The 23336-nt window shown below is 38.8% G+C and overlaps 1 protein-coding gene across 1 annotated transcript in view; it reads right to left on the reverse strand.

Annotated features, from left to right (window-relative positions):
• Positions 1-5930: 5930 nt before the first annotated feature.
• The window catches only part of SULF1 (sulfatase 1), a 124023-nt gene continuing 106617 nt past the window's right edge, over positions 5931-23336 (reverse strand). Inside the window, exons 15-23 of the mRNA XM_010575898.1 lie at positions 20370-20616; positions 18503-18599; positions 18323-18417; positions 17845-17910; positions 17187-17359; positions 14726-14868; positions 14499-14622; positions 13567-13600; positions 5931-8342 (exon numbers count right to left, since the gene is read on the reverse strand). Of these exons, the coding sequence (XP_010574200.1) occupies positions 8312-8342; positions 13567-13600; positions 14499-14622; positions 14726-14868; positions 17187-17359; positions 17845-17910; positions 18323-18417; positions 18503-18599; positions 20370-20616 (1010 nt within the window). The 3' untranslated portion in view covers positions 5931-8311. The remainder of the gene's footprint in view (positions 8343-13566; positions 13601-14498; positions 14623-14725; positions 14869-17186; positions 17360-17844; positions 17911-18322; positions 18418-18502; positions 18600-20369; positions 20617-23336) is intronic.

A 23336-nucleotide genomic window follows, 5' to 3' on the forward strand; every position in this document is an offset into this window, starting at 1 on the left:
CCCTATCCTTTCCACAGAATATATTACATAAATTAAGGAGCACAGCTAACACTATCCATATCCCATAGCCATATCCATATCCATTACATTAACTACAGTTAATAACTGTGGATTTTAGCAACCCCTGCTCCAGTCCTTCAGATAAGCTATTTACTTTTGACTTAATACAGCCTTTTAAACACAGACATAGCTCTGCAAGTTCAAAGTAGCTCCAAACTTTTCTTGTTTTCAAGTGTTATGAAATAGCTGCTTGTTTATTCAGGTTCCATTCTACTCTTCTAATTATTACATTATCCGTTGTGTGTACTGTATTTTCTTATTTTTTCTGTCTCAAACCAGTTGTCACAATGTTATCCTTTAACAACATTTTGTTCATGATATAGAATAGGTGAAAAGCTGTGGAATTCATGAAGGGCTACAAAAAGCATCCAAAACATTGTTCACCTTGAGGAAGGGTGAGACAGCTTGATAATCTTTGGACAAATGACTGAACAACACTGTGGTGCTAATAGGTACTGAAGTATTTTTTGATGTATTCACTATGACTTAAATGACATATTCAAGACATGTCAATGATGCAACTGCATGTGTTTTTGTTCTTAAGTCTGGGCTGCTCCAGCAAAGACAGTGTTTGTAATTCCTGCTGGGCCAATTCTTACCTAGCTCTTCTGTGGGGAAGTCATTTCAGGAGGCAGTATAGGATTTGGCCCAGCGCTAACAGATGAAGTAAAAGCTACACAGACCACAGAAATCTCATATAGGATGTATTCATCCTGCTGTAGCATGTTACTTTATTTAGTGGCTTTGCTTAAGCAGACGCTGAGAATAAATTCTACAGTAATGACAAGAAACACTGGGCTAAATTCTGGGACCCCTTAACCAAGCAACGTTAGTTTGAATTAAGTTGAGGATTCAGATCTGAAATAGTAATGTTCTTCCATGGAATACCAGAAAAAGAGAGGTAGAATAAGAGCCAATTCTACCTCTAGCAATGGAAAAAGGCCAAATCTGGTCAACTTTAAAGTGAGCTATGATTTAAAACAGAGGTTTTTGGTTTTAAAATCTTGAAGACAAAATTTATCCCTTTCATTTTGAATTCTTGAAGGTAGTTATTTTGTGTTATTGTGCCTGGGCTGCTCATGCAGAGGAGGCATTTCTATCCTAAATAGCACTAAGAGGTACACCTCCCACTGACAGGTCAGAAATTTTACCTCTGTAACAGACTCCATATTTGAAGTCATGGAGGGAAATTTCAAAACAAAAAAAGTGTACAAAATCATCCAGAACTGAGTTTTGGTAGAAAAAAAAAAACCAAAAAAAGAATTTGGAGTCAGTGGGATCCATAGTTGAATGAAGGCTTTCCTCAAAGAAGACCTGCTCTTTTCCCCAGTTGAGCAAATGGGAATTTTGCCCTTGGCTGCAGTACATACCTCTACCAAATGATTTAAGCAGAACAGTAACAGTCTGGGTAGTATTTTAGGAGCATGGAGTGGGCACACTGCCTGTAACTGTTTAGTTTTTAAAAAACTCATTATTAAGCAACTGTTTAGAATATTAAGGAAATTTGTAGAGTATGTCTGACCGTATGAGCGTGTGGGTGCTGTGCAGTGGTAAAAAGAGACTAATTGGTTTATGCAGTTTGTTTTGCATACTTTAGGCTCCTGTATGGGGTTTTTTAATTGGTATTTATTTCTCAGCAGAGCTTAGAATAATTTTAAAGCTGTGTAACACATCATTTAATGAAATCTATTGTCAGCATCTGTTGTAAACATGTGTTTACAAAACAAACTCGAATACTTGATATTTGGAAATAAAAAATAGTGTATCAAGTGTGTTTTATTTCTAACAAAAAAAAAGATAGAGACAAAAAAGGTATGTGGGTTTCTGTGCAGTCATTCTGGATCAGGTGATGAATTATTTGGTCTTCTAGTGCACAGTCAAAGCCAAATCTTTCTACTGAATTCAGTGACCACCAAATTACAGCTAAGTATTGATCATGCAGAAATAAACTTTAAAATTCCACCATTTCCTCTAGCACTAATTTGATTGATATTAGTTATACGCTAAGAAATACAAATGTGTTTGAAATAGATATTGACAGTTGTAAAATATGCATCGGGTACAAGTCTATGTGCATCTACGCTGCTCAATGAAAGAGGGCCAGGGCATGAACCCAAGGACTGGACTCCTGGCATCCACACTGCTTAGTGCTTAGTTCACTCCTTGGCTCTGATTTGGACCACACCAGTGAGCTGCCTCCATGTGGTTAGTGAGGAATGGCTATGCCACAGAGACCTCCCACATGTCAGAAGTGTGGTTCCCCCTGTTCCTGCAGCCACCAACACCGCAGGCTGTGTGCGTCAGGGACCCCCCGTGTCCTCATGCAACACCGCAGGGGCTGCAGCACACACCGCAGTACCGTGCTGTAAGAGCTCTAGTGGTTGCAGCACAGGCCTTGTATTACCACAGAGGCTTAAAAATAAGAACAAATGGAAATTATATTTTGGGTCCACAGGAACATCAGCACAGAGCCAAGGGGAGACCCAGGGCTAAGTGCTAGATAGCATGGATGGGACCAGCCTGGTCTACCAGCGTGGATGTGACTTCGTTCATGCAATTTGGTTTTGGAGCTAGGTTTTCTACTCTCTGGACTCACTTTAATTTAAAGGTATAGGTGTATCCATGGATGGAAATTCTGTCGCAAGGCAGCCTCGTCTTTCAAGATCAAAAGAACAGCAGGTTGAAGTTGAATACATTTTTCTAGATGTGTCATTATTGAGCCTTTATACTCAAAGCATTTTGACCTGTAGTGCATGTTTCATGACTGGATGAGCTGTGGCTTGTTTCTTTGAAATTTCCCCACTGCTCGATACACTGTGAATACTACAAGCCCCCACACCCTAGCAATGACCAAACAAAACTCTGCTGCCACAGGGCAGCTGAATTTGCATTGATTCAGGATATGGCTTGTCTTTCTGAGGTGTCTAAGTGCATTTGGTTTCAGACCACAGTCGGAAACTGCGGTGGTATGCACAGCACCTACCAGATTCAAGCCCTCAGCCAGCAGCGCAGATTCAGCCAATGTGTGCAACCAGGGAGGAGCTACAGTTTCACGGACGGCAGAGAAATCTGTGGGTTCCACATCCTCTCTGACTTCTAAGTTCAAAGTAAGACTTATCTGTTTTCCTTTCCAACACATATAAATAACCTCACAAAAAAGCGTCTTGCAGATCCCCCTGAATGTCCCTAGCGTCCAAGACTAGAATTGTTAAACCAAGGAATGTGCTGTGGATGAAATTATCATCAGTAGATTTCTAGCACATCAAGGGTAACACTGCTAGTTGAAAACTGAATAAATCAGCTACCTTGGCAGGGGTTGGCAGCACAACGGGGTGGTGCAGGGGCCGAGGAGATGCACTGTTGTGTGGCTCTGCACTGACATCTGCTGCCAGAGTGGGAGTAAAATTACCCCAGGCAGCTCCCAGGTGGCTCAGACTGTCATTGCGTCCCTTCAGGTGCGACATATGTTTTTTAAATGACTCTCCAGCTTGTACCCCACTTAGTGCACATTGGTTCGCACTGAAAAATGGTGTCACAGCACAGAAACTGGATTGCTTTTTGCTGAAACAAAGGGAGGAGGTTTCATTACAGCATTGCACCTAGTGGGCACCAGCCACACATGGGTGCTCAGGCCTCGAGATGGGTCCTGAGCGCATCCTCCCTGAACAGGGCTGCTGCAGCTCTTGGCTTTTCGGCCCCAACTGTTTCACCACACGGATCCTCTTGTACTGTGCTTCAGTGACTGCCAGTGTAGACAGCTGCAGGCATCTAAAGGGATTTTGGTGGGGAGAGTGGGGGGGGTGTCTCTGCCCAGACCTGCACTCTGAAGAACCCTGCACTCAGCTGTCACATAAACCTGAACTCCAGAATGATGTTATGATCCAAATGTTGCCCAAGAGCCTTAGTTTATTTTTTTTTTCTTTTTTTTCCTATTTGTGTGCATTAACACTTCAGGACCAAAAGGATTTACCTACTCATAACAGCAACTAACTCATGTCTGAAGGTCTGGAAACAAAGCATTATCCATTTTTGCTTTTCTTGGAGGCTTTAAGTTGGTAAGAGGTCTCACACAGTCCAAGGGTGTGAGGGCAGTACTGGCTGCCGCCTTTGAAATCCCAGAGGAAGCGTTTCAAATAACGTTGACACCTCCCAAAGATGTGCAAGCCTTAAAGGTCTTTCTGTCCAGCTCCAGGCCTTCTTCAGAAAGCCGATAACTATGTACTGCCTTTCAAAAAAGACACACCTGGCACTGAGTTGCAGATCAGAAAAAGCCAGGAAGGTCATCCTTTTGTCTCTCTCCTTGCCTGCTGTGAGGAGCACTTGCCCATGAAGTCAGATTTAGGCATTCATTTTCCTCCTGAGCCTGCAACTGTGATGCCTATAAGAGCTTCCTGACAGTCACAGCGTGTGCTGCTCATGGACTCAACGGCTTCAGCTATGGGACAAGAAGTACTGCACAGAAAGAAATGCAAAATGTATTGGGATAGCAACACACTGCTTAGGACACCTGCTTAGGGATATGACAGCCTTTGGCCTCTTTCTTTTGGTCTGGTTTTATATTTGATGCATGTTTCCAGAGAGCAAGGATCAGAGCTCATTGCTTTCTGTACCTCTTAGCTACAGAATGAGTCTCTCTTTTTTTTTTTTTTTTCCCTCCACACTTGTATAAAAGAGCTATAAAAAAGGCTCCCACCTAGTTTAGAAGATAGGGCACTATCTAAGCTTCTGATAGTTTAGAAGACAGAGCACTGTCCTGGAAGAAGGAAGGTTGACCACTTTCAAGCTGAGGAAGACGCAATCTCTTCCATTTCCTGAATACTTTAAACTCTCAAGTAAGAAAGAAGGACGAGTGGGGTGAATGGACGGACCACACTATTGCACCATTCCCTTCTCTGTCTCTACCCATGTGTTAAGAGAGAAGAAAGTATCTTGCTTGTTTCTTTCAAAGAAATGCACTTTCAGACTATGGAGGGCACGTGGTCAGTACTGGATAATTCCCTGCACAAAGATATGAGAGGTAGTTGTATGGGACCTTGCTTCAAGTTGCCTTTGTCCTTAAGGTTCTCCCAAACTTGCTGGCTCAGGCTGATCGGCACCCTGTTTTGAAATACATGCGGTGTTTGCCAGTGTGCTTTCCAGGGGTGGACATCTCTTAGGGGTCTATCTAGCATTGCGATGACTGATTTTTGGACACTTAGGTTAACCATTGATCCCCTTTCCTGATTCCCACAAACACCACCTGTAGCTTCATGCCTGCAGAAGCATCGGTGTCCAAGGACTGTGTAGAAGAAAGAAGAGTTCAAGAAGCATAGCTTCAGAGGCTGGTTTTAGCTATGAAGCTAATCTTGTTCACCAGCCACCGAATGAACATAGAGTGCAAGTAAGAGAGAGTTTACCTTGAAATCTAATTCCCTTTTGTGATGACTGTTGTGCAAGGAGATACTCCTCCTGACTAAAGACCTGTGGTCCCCTCTCGTTAAGCCCTCTGTGTCCCGTCTGCTGCGCTTTGCTGTCAGAGGGTGAGCTCTGCAGGGAGGAGGGAAAGCGGCAAAGCAGGGGAAGGCACCATGTACCATTGCTTTACTTCTGGGAACCGCTGGTTGTGCAGCTCAGTGCGTTGACTTCAAGGAAGAAAGGATGGGATGAATTGGGAATTTAAAAAAAAATAATAAAAAATTCACAGCATGTCTTAAACAAAAAATATATATTATTCACATCTCCAGGAATAATTTATAACTAACAGAATGTAGTGTGTTATTTCATTACCCGTTGCTTTAAATGTGGATGGATTCTTAAAACTGAAACTGTTAACATAGTTTTAAAATAGATCTTAATTAGGAGGAAAACTGGATCATCTGGACGTCTCTGAAGCAGGTAAAGTAAAACACTTTTTATTTCAAGAAATATTGCTTCTAGACTTTCCTGAAGCCAGAATTGTACTATAAAAGTATCACAGAAATATTATACAAGATTTAAAAACACAGTCTGTATCCTAGTAACTTAAAACCTATGTACAAATAGCATCATTCATGACCATAAATATGTTTTTCTATCAATCAGCCCATGACACATACATCAGATAAAGAGCTAGTAATTTTAACATATTTACAGAGTCCATCAAAAAGACTGCTTCTTAAAATTATTAAAATCCTACTAAAAGAATCTCCTTTTTAAAAAGTTTCAACTTAAAATACAATGAAATGAATGTAAGTTTAGCCTGCAGTGCTTGCAATAGCAAAAAAATACTCACTACACTAAATAACATGTAACAGATAGGAAACACACCTGTGAATTGGACACTATGGAATTACATCTGTTTGAGGTAATTCTCTTTTGTTGTTGTTGTGCTAATTATTTAGAAATTTATAAAAAAGCAAGGGAGGATATTAAGTTTTGAGTAATACAGATTTTCAAAGTCATTTTTGTATTATACTTTATAAAATTTAATGTTTGGTAAAGTTCAAGAAAAAATTTAGAATACAACAACAGAAATTATCTAAACTACTATTTTTTACCTCATGTGCCTTTTGTATCTAAAATAATGTAAATCTAAGATGATTTTATCATTCCCTTTAATGCCTGTTCAAAACAAAAAAATTGAAGTCTCAAAATGATAATAATGCTTTCAAGATATTGTGCAGGATAATAAAAATCAGATGTGGTGACAAATGCATATATGTATTGATGTAAACCTTTCTACCAGTACCAGCAAAAAAAAAAAAAAAGTCAAAAAACCTCATGGGTTTTTAATACTGACAATATCAACATATAGGGAAACAATCCAATTTAAACAAATCCTCCTACAGTTAACAATCATTAGCCATACCTTTCTGAGAGTAATTAAAGTAACAAAAACATGCAATATTTTTGCTAAAATAATATTCAAAGAGTCTGTTTCCACAATCCATGCTGTTTACCTCTTTCCTGTCAATCTATTTATTGGTTTCACAATTACATGAAACAATGAGCAAACTAAGAACATGTAAGGCGTTAGATTCATAAATGGTATGGCATACAGATTTTAAAAGTGCATTTTACTTAAAAGTGTGACATTAGGAATTTCCAGTGGTTAAAATAATTTATGAATAAGACATTATGCAGACAGATTGGGTGGACTGAAACATTCATTCATGGTGGGATCATCTGGAAATAGAGGACGTAGCTTGAACATCCTCTTCAAAGAAATAATTTTTAGCTGTCGGAGAATGTGCTACTGCATTTGAAAGTTAACACTGTTTCTTTTCATTAAAAACTGGAAATCTTTCTTCCCAGTGGGGAGAATTACTGTGAAAGTATGTGCGTGTGAATAAAAAAAATGCACACAGACAAATACTGAACTGGGCTCAATTTAGCTGCAAAATGTATCTACAATAAACATGGAATGTCAGTTGTCGAGATTACCTTTATTAGTTCACTAGTAAGAAAATGGAGAACTTATTTAATGGTTTACAACTTGATCTAATCCAAGGAGAGTGGAGCTGAGGCACTGCCTTCTACATTTAGGATCTGTGAAGTTTCCCCTGCAAGACTCTGTTCCGTTTTTTTCAAGAAAGTTCCTGTGTTCTGGGTACTGATAGATGGATCCCTGATGGATACGTTTACAGCCTGATGAATGAGGGGTTCATTGGACCTCATGGGAAGATATATTTGATCTTCAAATATATCTTCCACAGTGTCACTGTCCTGATGAGTGTCTTTTTGAGGAATGCTGATGGGTTGTAGCATGAAGCTATGCCGTGACTCCAACTCTATCAAACCGTTTCCACTGAAATCCATATCAAAACGCTCCGATTCTTTATCCTCCATCCATTTTTCAGCTTGGTGATTATTTCTCCAGTGTGCATCATTCAAACTACTTTTCTCAGGAATATCATTGTTTAATTCAAGTTTCCTCTCCTGACTTAAATTCACTGTGCTCAAAGCGAGGGCTGCAAAGTCTGTTGGCACGATAAGCTGCAACTCTTCTGCAGGCAGGCCGCTCGATTCTTCAGCAGAAGTCATTTCCACCAAGGTAAACGGCGTGGATGATTCGTCCCCGTCCCCGTTGCTTCGAGCAGTGTTAGCCTTGTCTGTTTTATTTTGCTGGTAGTAACTGTTCAGCAGTGCAAACATTCTATCTACATCCTTCAAGTAATTAGTCCAGTCAGCCAGACTAAGTCTATAGTTGTATCTGTATTCATATACACTTTCATTCACACTGTACAAGTCTTCCAGTCCTTGCCAGTCGATGTCGCCAGTGAAATTGGGCAGGTTAGCCTTCCCATCCGTCCCATAACTGTCCTCTGTTGAAAGAAAGAATAAAGCCTAATGGTGAACACCAGCTTAAAAGAGCAACCAAAGCTTCCACATGTATTTCTACTCCAATTTGCTTGAAAGCACCACTATTCATAATGTATGTAGCTCAAAATGTAAGATGCTCCACATCTTCGGTCATCATATTAATGATTCTGGACTCAGGTGTGTTCACAGCTCCTGCTGAACACACAGCAAGAAGCTCCCTGTCGTCTGCCACATCCTTGGACTGAGTAAAAAAGAGCAAAATCTAGTCTAACAGAGCTCTGTGGTGACGGTCAGAGAGAAATCTTTCCTCTGATATTTCAAGGCATTAAAGTTGCTTCAATACATGAATAATCCATTTGCCTTTCCTGAACACTCACCGAAATATGGAATAAACAAACAATGGTTAAGTATAAGGGATGGGACTAACTCTGAAAGCCACTAGTGACCTGAACTTCAACAATGCCCACAGGAATTTGTTGTCTGGGTAGCTCAAGACATATGGTCTACAAACCAACCAACCACATTTTATTTAGTAAATGGTAGTCAAAGTTAGTATTTTATTAACTTTGTAAACATTCTTTTTAATTTACAGGAAGCAATTAGGAGACATAAAAGCTGTAAAAACTTGGTGTGAATTAATCTATAGGACTGCACCACTCTGTAAAATAGTGTTAAAATATACACAGATATAGAACCTCCTAAAGAGTTTGCTTTTTTTTTAAATTAAAAAAAAAGCTTTCAAAGAAAATGTCTAACAGCTTTATCAAATAATAGGTTTGAATAAAAGGCATACATGTGAGTCTAAGTAGCAATGGAGCTGCATTTTATATTGATCACAGCCAGAAAAAGCAAAGACATGAGGAAACCCATTTCTAAAAGATTTTTAAAATTCACTACAGTGATTATAGCGACCCAGATTATCAAATGTAGTGTGAAATTTTGTATTGACAAGTAACACTGAACACCACTATGTCATTTAATTCACTGTGCAGACTGTGTTCAGTCCAAAGATTTTATCAACTAAGTGGGCTACAAGGAAAAACTAATCAGGTGATGCAAAAGCCTGTCAGGGAAAGTGACAAATTTGTCCTTACAAATGATGTTGTAGGCAACATTTGGTAATTAGTTCACTGAGATGACTTACTTTCTTTCTTAAAACTGCAGAGGCAGGTAAGCTAATAGCAATTACCTTGGAAGTTCAAGTGGCTATAGTCCAACAGTGTGAACTGAGCACAAATATTTCTTTATATTGAACCCTTCATCCCTAGAGTAGGTTCTTGGCATCTCCATTAATATGTTTGCATTTTAACTTGGCCTTTCTCATTGTTTGAGTAAAACAGAAGATATAACTTCTATCTACCATAGCTTATATTCTTTGCTTCTTTACTAGCTTGGGATTTCGCAGTGGAAAGAATTTCTCCACTATTTAGTCCATCACATGGAAGGTCAGAAAAATACCATTATGGTCAGAAAAAAACTTGAGATTTTTCTTATGATAAGAGGCCTTATTCTGCACAAAAGGAGACCGCTTTCCTTACTTGGAAACACCTGCATCTTTAATCTTAATTGATATTTCTTCACTTAATACAACAGCTGCAAATATTTTATAATGTAAAATTTAATTATTTTTTTTTAAAGCAAGTTATAGAAATTTTTTTTTGCAAACACTTGGCAAACTCCCTATTACAGGAGGCGACACAAGCTTTTTGGATCCGATAGGACAGCTATGAGAGCGTGTCTTCCTTCTTTCTTTTCCTGAAGTAGACAAGAGAAATGAGATCATGGCACGGCCACATGAAAGCCATCTTCGTAAGACAAATTATGGAAAGTTTGTTTCCTGAAACAAAAAATAATTAAATACTGCAGAGGTTTCAAGAAAGAAGTCTTACTATTCCAGTGCTTAGAGGCATAAAGGGCCCTAGAAAACATCATAGGAAGGGATGCATTTTTGAGGAATTTAGTCACCAAACCCTCTAAGATACTAACCACACTGCAAATGCGACAACATTTAAATTTTGCACTGTTATTATTTGTATTGATAGTTTCATATTTTTTTTCTTTGCCAAATCAGAGCCTGTATAGGAAAACAAACTGCTGCAGGGTCAGTGGCCAAAGTGGTTTGGTATGCGATGGCACGAACTGAAACAGGAGTGCTGCTGTTTGACCAGTAACAGGTTTGGGGATGGACCAGGGCAGTGCGGGGCAAAGCGGGAGCCAGAAAGGTGCCTTTGGGTCCAGAGGACCAGGCAGTGGGACAGAGGGTTGAGCTGAGCTAGCTGGGATGGCAGGGTGGGCAGCGGAGGAGTCCGGGGACAAGCGAAGAGGAGCAGGGTTTCTCATCAGCTTCAGCAGCCGGGCAAAGAGGCTGTGCTGCAGAGAAGTAAGGTCAGCAAGCAGTTTGCTGTATTCCTACAAAATAGCTCAAGGGCTGAGTCAGAGCTACATGGACCTTCATGCTGGGTCTATCTTTTCCCCTCTAAAGGTGGCACTGTGTCTGCAGTCTCGGAGGAGTTTCACAGCTGAGAAGGCACTGTGAATTGTTGAATGATCTTCACGTCAAGCAGAAAAAAGTAACTTGTTTGAACACATGAGAGAGAGGTAACTTGTATTCATACACGTTAAACAAAGAGGAAAGCAAAGTCTTAAGGTCCTAGAGCTGGCTGTGTGTTGGTTGACTGAGTGAGTCACCTCACAGCTTAATTCCACAACTTACCAGTAAGCACAAAAAGTTTACCACTGAAATCAAAGCATACAGTGGGAAGGAGAGAGGCAAGAAAAGGTTTTCCCCTGTAAGAAATCTCATTATAAATAGGTGTGAAATGGGAAAGTGCAGATGAGTTGCATTTGAGTAACAGCATGGCAGTGGTTTCCTTGATCAATACTTTGGAATCTCTCAGCTATGTCATAGACCCAAAAAGGGGAAAATTTGTTGCTAACTGTTCACGGTAAAACATCTTCCAATTTTTAAAAATCAAGCATTAGCTAAGCTTCAATCTCCAATTATCATACCCTGGAGTCCCATGATGCCATCCGTGGCTGCGCTGCCTAAAAACTAATAAGGGATCTGGATATATCTCCACTGAGACTGAAGACAAGTCGGCACAATCATCTTGGTGGCTTTGAAACACCTCAGACAAGCAGGACAGGAGAGACGAGTGTGCAGTTCCCACATCCATTTATCAACCATGTCTGCAGAGTTGTTCTGTCCCTCAAAGGACATGAATTCTTCCCCATTGAAGCTCTCTTCCTATGTGTTAAGCAAACAGCACTGTACTGGCTGTTTCCATACAGGCCTGTTGTCTCAGTGTTGTAACACCTGTAATGCTGTACTAACTCAGGACATTTTGAGCTGGAAACAGGTCTGAGTGGATGAACTACATGATCTGAAGGAAGCTTAAGGGGTAGTTCAGATGACTTAGCAGCATAGGGCTTTCCCTTCCTTATTCCGCTGGTTTCTCTGCAGGCATCCAGAAAAGGATCCTCTAAGAGATCATTTTAATGATTCCTGATAAATGGTTTTTGTTAATTTAAAACATTTTTTCTTTTAGAAAAGAAAACCAATTTCCACCAAGATGGGGATTGAACCAAAATATTGAGCCCAGGCACCTGTGCATATTGAGAAACTGGGTGTCTGGAATGTAATGGCATAAAGCAAAATCACTTGTGTTATACTATACCTGCTATTTATCCCAGTAGCATAACACTTATTGACGTTAAAATGTTTCAATTACTAAAGAGAGTAGCAAGATATAATTTAAAGATTAATCCTGTGTGCTCTACTATTTCATGCAATCCTACAATTCAAAAATGCCGTTTCTGTTAGATATGTAGTTAAAATGAGGAATGCTTACAAAGACGTCTTCTAATGAAAGATTTAAAAGCATAATTACAGGGATTATTTTCTATCATTGTAGTAACCAGTTCCCACCAAGCTGTAATGAGCAATGCAAACAACTGGGACATAACCAGACAAAAGCTTATCATTTTCCTAGATCCCAAAACTACTCAAGTGAGAAAATACAAAATTGGCTGCAAGGAAAAATTAGCTGCTTAAATTGGAGATCTATAAAACATTGAAATACATTATCTTAATTGTTCCCTCGCTGCCGGGAGCTAGCGACAAGGTTCTTTTAAGAAGGCCCTGTGAAAAAAAGTTTTATGTAGACTTGTATACTCCTTGGACCCAGTTTACATCTCAGGTAAACAATGTGTATCAGGAGCTAATCCACCAAAGCGCATGGAGAAGAAAATGTATAAAATTGATATACCATGAGAAGATACCAAGTCTAAATATGACACTTGACAGACTTTAATCTGTTTTTTACCCTGAGTACAAGTATTGCTCAATGAACAGCAAGTGCAGTACTGTTAAGACCTGAGTTTTTTCAGTATCTTCAGGCTTTTGCTTTATGTTTGACTAGTTCCTCCACCAGGAGAAACTGGGCTCTGCATGATAAACATGTAGGTATGATAAGTATACTTGCGAACATCAGTCTTTCATGTATTCCTCAGCTTCATGCATTAGGTATAAAAAAACCTCACCTGGTGCCCTTCCTCAGTTCAAACATTACAATTTTTTAAAGAAATTTCATTTCATGTGTGTGTGATCTGGTCTGAAAGCATCTGTTCCCCTACCCAAAGGGGTCTCATCTTTCTGCCATACTTATATTGACCTGCCTCCTGCTAGCTTCTGAGCACATGCTGCTCACATTGAGCACTGTTTTTGCTTAAAGCAGCATCTGCCAACATTTCTTAAAGCCAATGAGAAGATTTTACTTTACTTGCATAGGTTCGATCAGGCTGTTTGGATACCTATACCTCAGAAATCTTTTTAAGCACATTCGGTTTACGTTTAAAAAGCAGCTGTACAGACTTCCTAAATAAAACCAGAAAAAAACCCCAACCCATTAAAAATCAACCCAACAACAGGAAAACAACTCAAAAGAAGTGATTCTTTTTGTGCCATTTTCCCGGTGTAAACATCTAAGAAATACAGGCATGGAATATGAGCTGTATGAAGTCTTGCTATGACAATGAGCTACGTTAAATGCAGAATGGTAGATCTAAAAAACAATAGCCAAGTTCAGTGTAAAGTAGTTAGAAAATGCATGCATCAAAAGCTATGCTGTGTGCAATATGGCAGGATACAGACATTAGTTGAAATGGACTGGAGTCATGCAATTATTTGGAAAGAAGCTGCTGAGGAGAATAAAAAAGTGTGGATACCTGTGTGGATCATAGCTTCCTCCATCTTTATTTCCTGATATAGGAAAATACAAGAGTAACTTTTGTTAGTGTTTAGAACTTGTAAAACCATTCACAATGTAGTTTTCCATGCACAGCATCTAATCCCTAAAAAGAAATGTACTGTGTTAAATAAAGACAGAGCTGCAGTCCAACAAAGATTTCCTGGAAGTTTTATATAAAAGAACTGAAAAACCACAGTTTTTCAAAAATAATAAAACCCCCAAACAATTAGATATTGTAAAAAAGAGAAACATTTGTAGCTGAAGAAAGAGATAAAAAGATGCAACACCACAAATCATGTAGAAGGGAGTATTCCTGTAAAAAAAATCACAATATTCAATCAACCAAATTTAAGTGCAATGAATTCCAGAGTTATGAAGTATGAATACCAGCTATTTTTCTACTCAGAGACTGTTGTAAAGAAATACTGCTTTCCTCAAAAATCAAGGGCACTACTGCTGATTAGAAGTCTGCAATGTTAAGTCTCAGTTGTGTTGTAGAGTCTGAGGTTGTTCATATAGACAGACAGCAATTGGAATAAACACAGGATTTAATACCTCACCTGCTACTGGGAGGCAAAAACTAACCGAATAAACCCTGCAACAGAGAAAAAAGTTGTGACTATGAAAGATCTGCATATGTTTGTTATTGCTTAGCGCAAATAACATGATAACCTTTCTGCAAAATTTCTGCCAAATGTTGTTTGCCATCAATATCTGTCTAGAATAACCTGTGCAAACTTGCAAAGAAGCTTCCTGGTCATGCGGTTATGCAAGATGGTGTATGTGGATCATTCCAAACTATTCAGAGCAAGACTTAGGAGAGTGACACTTCATGGATACAATTAGTACTTAAGCAGATGAAAAAAAACCCAAATAAACTGGAAATAAACACTTCTATTTTTCTTGTACCTGTTTCAAGTCCCTTTGGCCTCGGATTGCACTGCTTATAACCTTGACAACTTCGCAGTTCCATTAGCTGTATGTGTAATTGATTCAAAATGCCTCTTTCCACTGTGTGTACTGTATTTGTCAGCTGAGAAAAAGAGGAATTGAGGGAAAAAATACTTGTTAGCAGAAATAAAACAAACCTAGAGGAGTCTGGTGTACAACATTTTGTAACAGGGAATGGGGTTTACCTGGTAGGGATCAGTGTTCATATCAAAATATTCCAAGAATCCAGTCGCAAACTCACAAAAGAGGAAATTGTGAGTGTCATTAACTGTTCGCAAACACCAGTAAGTGTTGTTATTCGAGCTTGTGCAAGCACAGAAAGAGCCCACTGCAATTAAAGAAACAAGTTATTAGTTTTCAGTTGAAAATAATGTGTTTCTTCTACTAGTGAAACTTCTATAGATCTTCATGTACTTAAATTCTAGATCAATTTAAAAAAAAATCTAGTTGAATAATGTTAGATTCTCATCTAAAACAGAATAAATGTTGCTAACGTAATTTTCACAGACACTTAAAGAAAGCAGAAGATAGTGAACCTTATAGTTAATGAGGCATATTCTGTTCCGAGTTATATACGGTTTATTGGGATGGAGCAGAATTCAGACTTTACAAAACAACAGCACAAATCCTAATCCTTAAGGTTTGTATACAACAAGATTCACTGGAATTGTTTACTATATGTAAGGGTACCATCTCCCCCAACAGTGAGTAACCTTAACCTAGTAGAGCCTCTGAGATACAAGTACAAGAGAAAATTACAGAAGTGTAAGCACTACAGAGGAAGCTCAAATTGCTGGTTGATATCATAACTGAAATGGAAATGACAAGGCAGTCAAGAAAGTGCGAGGCAGTGTATGGGACTGAGGCAAGTGAGAGAGATTAGGCAAAGAAGAAATGGGTTTGCAAGTAGGGAGCTTGCCTGGCACCTTGAATGCAGGAAAGATGGAAGAAGCAAGGTGGGAAGGAAGGCCAGCAGGTAATCCTATGCCTCATTAAAAGCAGCTCTCTCTTACTGGCTTGAGATTTCCTAAGGTAGCCACTTAACTATTATTTTGAACTGCAATCCCTCATTTCGTTTACTTGATACACAAATAAGACGGAAATTGAATCATTCAGTCAGGCTTCTGTAGGACAGTCTCAAGCAGTGTAACTGGGTTACACCTTGTTTTCCCTTTGCAACCTGGGGAAACCTAGAGCAGGTTTCCACTCCAGATTGAAGACACCTGGATCCAGGTGTCACAGTGATGGGAGCAGCCATAGAGGAGACGTGGCTATATCTTGTCTATAATCTTGGTCTTCCAGCAGAAAAGGCTGTGGGAAAGGTATCTCTAAATTTTCAAACTGCTAACAAATTTTTGCTGTAGAAGAATGTCTCTTAATTCCAATAATAAAATATTAATATTGTCTTAGATTTTTATTTAGATTTATTTAGATTTGTTATTAGTACTGTGACTAGCTTCAACAGTATCAATGTCTTGAACAAACTTCATAAAAATAGTAATGGTATTATAATACATTAGCTCTTCTTTAAGTTATGGACTGCGTCAAAGGGAATTTTTTTTACCCCACAAGTGTTAATGGAGCATTTCCAGAATGCAGAGCAATATGAGAACACTTTTCATAACTGTTTGTTACTCCACAGTTAAAAAGTGATAAGCCAATTTCATTGTTGTCATTAAAACAAAAATCATGCATATGACTACTTTAGGAACATCTTAAAATATAAAAAGTGTATTAGCAGAAGTCCTAGTACAATCAGAACAGATTATCACTAGGAGACAATGTCTTTCTCTGAATGAAAAATTGCTTTTAGCAAATTTTCTTCTTGGAGTCAAATATGTTGTACCTTAATCATCATTTGATCTTGAAGTTTTTGAAAGTAAAGTTTTTAATCACTTTTCCTCCACCACCAAAGATGAGAAAGGTGTTGTTCTGTTAATGCTGAATACCAAGAAATGTTGAAGCATGCCTCAATAGCATGGTTATCTATATACCCTGAAGTTCAAAGGAACTTAAAATATTTTCTAGCTATAATGTTTTGATCTTATACACCAAGTGAGCATTCCACAGTTGTGACTTTTAAATTCTTTTAAAATACAAAAAAATGGAATAATGGGAAGAATTCATGAGGGAAAGTATCTGTATTTTCTTCACAATAAGGTATGTTGTTTATGATACACTTTGAAATCAAAATGATAAAATTAAAGTAGACTTTTTATGTGCTGAAGTTTAGGACAATGTTAAAGGTAAGTCCCAGAGGGATTTGTGACAATTGGAAGAATAAGGTTGTTATTAATAACAAGAAACCCAATTAAAATTCTTATGAAATATTTGGTCAACTTGATCACCAAGACATGACACAAATGTCAGTGGCTGGGTACGAAAGTCTATGTTTTAGAGGCCAATGGGCCTTTTCATTTCTGTAGTGTTTAGCATCGAGCCTCCTGTGATAATTTTGTATAAATAAGTAATGCAACAATTACAAGCATACTCAAGTGACATTATTCCTTCGTACTTCAGAATAACAGCAGCAGCAGCATTACTAAGTGCCAGTTCTTCAAAATAATGCTCTGATTGCATGAAGTGCAAACTCTGGAACAGAGCAGAATAACCCAGATCACATCTGCATGTGGACATAGGACTTACAGTTCCAGAATGGTGCTGTTTGCCAATGGTTGTTGTCGTGGGTAAAACACGTCAGTCCAGGAAGGCTACACTCATCTCCTTTCTTCTGGCGCTTTTTCCCCTTCCTTTCTTTCTTCCTTCTCCGGTTCTCTTTGAACAGCTGCAGTTTGCCATCCACTTCCTGGGCTGCTTCTCTGTTCAGAAAGAAAGTTGGGCATGGCTGACAGACAACAGTCTCTACTTGGTTAAAAACAGCACTAGCAGTTTTTACATCTTTCTGGCTTTTTTAAAGATGAGAGGATGAGAATATGCCCTTCTTCGAGCTCAGTTTCCACCCCAGCTGTTATGACGAGGTGTTCTCTTAGTAAGCATGAGAAATGATGCACTGTTGCATTTAGGTTTAACTGGATCTTTTTAACAATCGTGAGGTCAATCAGCTTCTGAAATGACTAATTTAATCCATTTTTTATCAATAGGTTTAAAAAATTTTATCCATAAACTTTCACAAGTCTGTCCAAAACTACTGAAGGCTTCTTGTGAGAGCTTGCTCTATGTGACCTTTTCTTTCCCTCACCTCCTCCCCTCCCCTCTCCACAAAAAAACCCCAATCCCCCAAAATTATATTTCTCCAGTCACCAAAAAGCCAGCTGAGAAAGTGAGAGGATAATAACAATCTTACTTGAAGGGATGAAGATGGCTCTTGAGTTTCTCTTGGGCCTTTACGCCTTTCTCTTTGTTGTAATAGCTACAGGAAAAATTATCAGGAATTATCAAGTCATGAAACATTTTCAACACAAAACCAAACCAGAAACATACCATCTTTGACATTTTCTTAAGGAACTACACAGACTGAGTTACAATTTTCACTTCATTTAAAGAAGTTATATCTGTGTAAGTGATCCTATGCTAGATTACAGCAGAACTCCAGCTGGGTTCAAATACATTAGTAGAATACAAACATATTTAATCTTAAAATTTTAACAGTTATCTTCTTTTGATTCACAGTAGCTTCTGCTCTTAAAAGGGATCTAGCTAAAATGAGTACCTACAGTGGTTATAAATATCAATAAAGCTTATGTTCTTTCTCAAAAAACTTGGAAAATGTGTAAGTCTTAGCAATCGGTATAGCTTTCAGTATCGAATGCCATCTCTCTTACCTCTGTTTACTACAATCACATTCATCTGGTTTTCTTCTTTTTAGGTGTCCTCTAACTTCCCTCAAATTCTTAATCTTGTCTTGGAGAGCTTCAATCTGCAGAGAATATTTCCGAGTCAGAATTACTCTTTGAAAAGGTAGCAGTGCAAAGACTTCACTCAGATTTTAAAATACCTCTTACCTCCTTATCAATGTAAGCCTTGTGGTCCTTCCAGGCTCTGGCAGACTGGTACAGCTCCCTCTCACAGTGTATAGTGTCATTTGGAAGAATAAAACATCTGTAGACATGAGTTTAACAAATAGGAGAAAGAAGGTCAGTGGTTTCCCAATTGCCTACCAGTTTCTTCTCTTTCATCTAACATTCCTAATAAATTCTTTGTTATACTCCATTAAGAAATAAATAAACTCTACAAGGTCTTCTCATGTTGACTCACTAATATAAATAATTGCTTCAATCTGTTTTCTCTGCAAAATAAAATAAAAAACCTCCTCATCTATGACAGATGATCTGGGCCTGCTAAGCAAATATGCAATGATAATGCCATCTTGGAGATTCTTAATCCAATTAGAAATGAAATTGAAACTGAAATAAAAATCTGTTCAGCATTTAAGGCCTCTTGTTAACCAAATGTGCCATTTCTTATTTAACCACCAGCTGCTGAGAAATATATTCCTCTTGCCACGTGAATGTACCTCATCTTCCAAGTATGCAAAACAGTCAAGAACAGAACAAACAGTCAGTGGGTTAAAGATCAATATAATCAATAAAGATCAATAAGAATCAAAGTTAGAGCAAAGTGTTCAAATAAGTGGTTAAAAAAAAAGCGGTGCAATGACAAAAACATTTATACCAGTGTACGAAAAAACCAACTCTACCAAGAGAAAAAAAACCACGTGGAAAGCCAAGGAGGTGGACTGAGATAGAAAATCCAGCAGACTACAGGCTGGACTTTCAAAACCTCCATGCTGACAAACAGAAATTCCTTAATTATGGAAATATTCCAATTTTATAGACACAACCTTTCTTGGGTCCTGCTGCATGAGAACCCTTCTTTTAATTTTTGAGAAGAATAGCTGAAAGGAAGATTTAGATGCTTATCTCTTCTCATGTTATCCCATTATGTTTTTTTCTTCACTTAAAGAATTCTGAAAGCAATACTGTATTCAGTAAAAGTCAAAACACTTTGTGGAGAAATAATAACTCTTCCAGAAAGCTGTTTAAGGCTTTATTAATGCCACAGTTGGAAATTATCAATGTAAAAAAAAAAGGATAATTTTTACTTATTCAAAATTAACTCTTACGTTTTCCTTGATGTTAAAAAAAAAGAAGAATAAAATAAAAGAGAGAAATGCTATTTATATTTTAAACACCTGAAAAGGATAAAATTGAAGATTTTTGTTGCCTGCATCTGCCTGTCTTTTCAGATCAATCATATTAGCTTTTTTAAACCAAAAAATATTTGAGATTTTTGCCTTTTCATTCAGATTTAGCATAGGGTTAAAAATTGAAATCTAAGCATCTTCCAGGCTGGAAAAATGATTGCGGGTCTTTTCAGGGATAAACAGGTCTAATGTATTTTAGCTAATGTTAGGGGCTGCAAGCAACTAAACGTTAAGAAAGGTGATGTAACTGACCTAATCTGTCCTCATTTAGAGTGGGATTTCAGTCATCTCAAATTTAGGCCTCTACACTAAGCTGGTCTCCTAGACTTTATAAAGAACAGCAGGAGTATCAGCTTCACAGGGTGATTAATCCATCATCAGATACATGTTTCAATACAGTGGATGAATCTCCCTCTGGAGGTGCCTACTCCTCAGAAAACCTAAACTAGATGCCTCCCTTTAAAATACACATAGTAATGTTAAAAGATTCCATCTACTAATAAATACAACTCACGTTTATCTAAAATCTACAACGATAGTTTTGAGTTCTTAAATATTCTAACTATAAAATCATAAAAAAAACAGAGAGAGAGAGAATACAGTTAGAAAATGAAGTCAATTTCATTTTAAGAAGAAAAAAACCCAAACAGAAAAAGCAATCATACTTGTGTGTCACTCTGACTGAGTTGGGTTGACCTATAGCATCAGTGCCGTCAGCGATCATTGTGTCAGCAGGAGCACCATCGGTTTCCTCTGCTTCTTCCTCATTTTCAGCATTGTGACGTTTGGTGATACTTTTGGTCTTTAACAGCTGCAGTTCTTCCTCTTCCAGATTTATGTCATAAATTTCACCTTCAAATTCCACAGACAAGGACCGGGTTTGGCGAGTGTGAACAAATCGGGGTTTGTACCCTGAATCAGAAGAAAGAAACATTCCCAGTTGCATATTCATATCTATATGGCCCATGGCATGAACAAAAAACATATTCCAAAGAACAAGAAAGCTGTTCGGTAAAAACAGCCTATTTTTTCTCTGCCTTTACAGAAACTTATTTAATGATTTTTTTGATATGTTGGAGCCCACAATTTCATGAGTAGCATGAAATTTCAATTGCTTCAAGATTTGCATTTCATGCTAGTCTGACCTAATACCACAGTTAGCATTTATATCTCCAAATAAAATCAGTATCTCAGAAATCAGATATTTAGAAAGAGACACTCAAAAAATCAGAAACCACAGGATTAGAAACCACTTTAGAAAATTAAACCATTCAGTACTGTGAAACAAGGTCACCACCTGCAAATTGGCATGTGACATTTGACTTATGCTTTAGAATAAAAATGACTTTTTAAAAGGAGAACACATTTTCCTTTTTAAAGGTAGGCAGTAGAAGGACAAGAATCCATCATATATCAGTGTGTATGTATCTATATGTATCTATGTATATATATATATACTTCGACACACACATCATTTGTATTTATGTGTACAAGTCACAGACCACCAAAAAACTCGCTGCATTGTAGAGCTACAGTGAGATTTATTGTGCCACTTTTACCCCTGGAAAGCTCTGAGCTTAGTAAGGTTACAGCTCTTTTAGTTACTGTGTATATGAGTCAGATTAACTTAGACAATTAACTCTTTGAGGTTTTTTAAATGTTATGTACAAGAATACATGTGTTTGGGCTCAGCCTGGAAGACCTTACACTTCTTACTTCTTTTGTTAAATGCACTTGTCCCCAATCAAGCTGATGAAACCAACAGTCAATACCACACCAAAGCATGTTTTGTCTAGCAAAACCACACACACAGAGCCCTAGAAATACATAACTCAGCTTGTATAAATCAGTTGCAGGGCATTTCCATTTGTCACACCTATGCTGAGCGCACCTTTGTCACATAGCAGTTAATAACAATTCATGCAGCAGAATAAAATGGGAGCTTTAAGAAAGTACTGCCTTTGTCAGGTAGTGTAATTTCTACTGCAGTTTTTATGTTACTGTCTGTGAGAGACTCACACTGAACCTTTCCTGCAAGAATCTTTTAGAAGTGCAGAGAGTGAGCCTCATTCAACTCTTCATTCAAACCGCTCTGTCCTAAACCATCTCAGCGGTTGCTTGCTGTCAGGTGAAAAAAGGCTTCCCAGTCAAGTCAATGAAGACATTCATCTTCCTGAAGAGGAAGCCCCTAGTTTCAAAGCATCTTTCTGATTTATAACCATATTACTCTTTAATAAAATAATGCAGAAAGATTCATAGGCTCAGATGGTACAATTTCTGGCATTTTAACAGCCTCTGATGATACTACTTATTAATCAAGTGACTGAAAGAGTGGAATATAGAAGCATCTAATCCAAGTGTCATCTAAAAACTGAGGCCTGAATTAGTCATTCCCTTAGCAATGTCTCATCATCATGAGTCTTTCCCTGCTCTAGTCAGAGGAGTGCTAAGGCAGATTTGGAGGAGGGAAGAGGTGTAAGAATGTTGTAAAGGAGGAAAGCATAACAGACTTTTCCTGATGCTTCCTTCAGATATTTCCATCCTTTCCCCACTTTCTCTCCCCAGGTCACTTCCCCCAGTTGCAATCCCCACTCAGCCCTTGCTGGTGCCCCAGCAACAGCTTCTCTTTCCAAGGCACAGGGCAGGTATCCCCCCTCGAAAATATCACTTGGGGGAACATTCGCCAGTCCAAGAATCCCCCTTGCAGTCTGTGACATGTAGAGCTTTCAGCAGAGGTCTGCCTGTACACACTGTGAAGTTCCTTAGAACATACTAAACAAATGGAAGAAATCATATCAAGGCAGCATTTAGTCTGAACAATGAGACAACTCAAGACAGACGATATTGTGATTGAATGTACAAAGAATACCAGGGATTCTTGTTCACGTCCAGGGTGGGGGAGGCTTTAAATCAGGAAGTATTTTGAATTATGCTGACATTATTTTCTTATTTCATAGACATCTGTGCAGCATCTTCAGATTTTTGTATTTCTCAAACGACTTCACTATCTTCCTGTTGTAAGGACCCATCTTTCTTTCATTCCTCGGTCTAGCATTCTAGCTAGAGAGCAGGAGAACAGAGCCTGCTCTTGAACGAAGTCTGAAATCCGGGTCCGCTGGTATTGCTGTAGCTACAGAACTTCACTTTCACAGCTGGGCAGATAGAAGAAAACACTTGTTCCATTTAAAATAACGGCTCCTTTAGACCGCTTTCTTTTGTAGAAATCGTTAGCAGAAAGGAATCCAAGTATGCTCTCCCCAAACCCTCTGGTACCTGCCCTTCAGCCCACGCTCCACTAGAGGACACTGCAACCTCACTCCTGTCCGTGCGGGGATCCCGCCACGGACTCGGGGGAAGTTGCAGCCGAGCGGTATTTCAGCCCGAGAGCAGTCAGCACTGCAGCGCCTCATGGAAAAAACGCCTCTGGGAGATCACCGAACAGCCCGGGAATTCGGTGTTAACGACCCAAGAAAACACTCGCACTGGCCGTCTTGGCCAACAGCGGCACGGATTCATCCGCAGGTGCCACCGGGCTGTCACGGCTGAGCAGCGCGATAGGCGGCACCAGAGCATCGCCACCGCCACCACCACCAAAACCAGAACCACCCCCGCCACCACCACCACCAAAACCA

This window comes from Haliaeetus leucocephalus, unplaced genomic scaffold, assembly GCF_000737465.1.
Source record: "Haliaeetus leucocephalus isolate CR32 unplaced genomic scaffold, Haliaeetus_leucocephalus-4.0 Scaffold506, whole genome shotgun sequence".
Taxonomy (NCBI): domain Eukaryota; kingdom Metazoa; phylum Chordata; class Aves; order Accipitriformes; family Accipitridae; genus Haliaeetus; species Haliaeetus leucocephalus.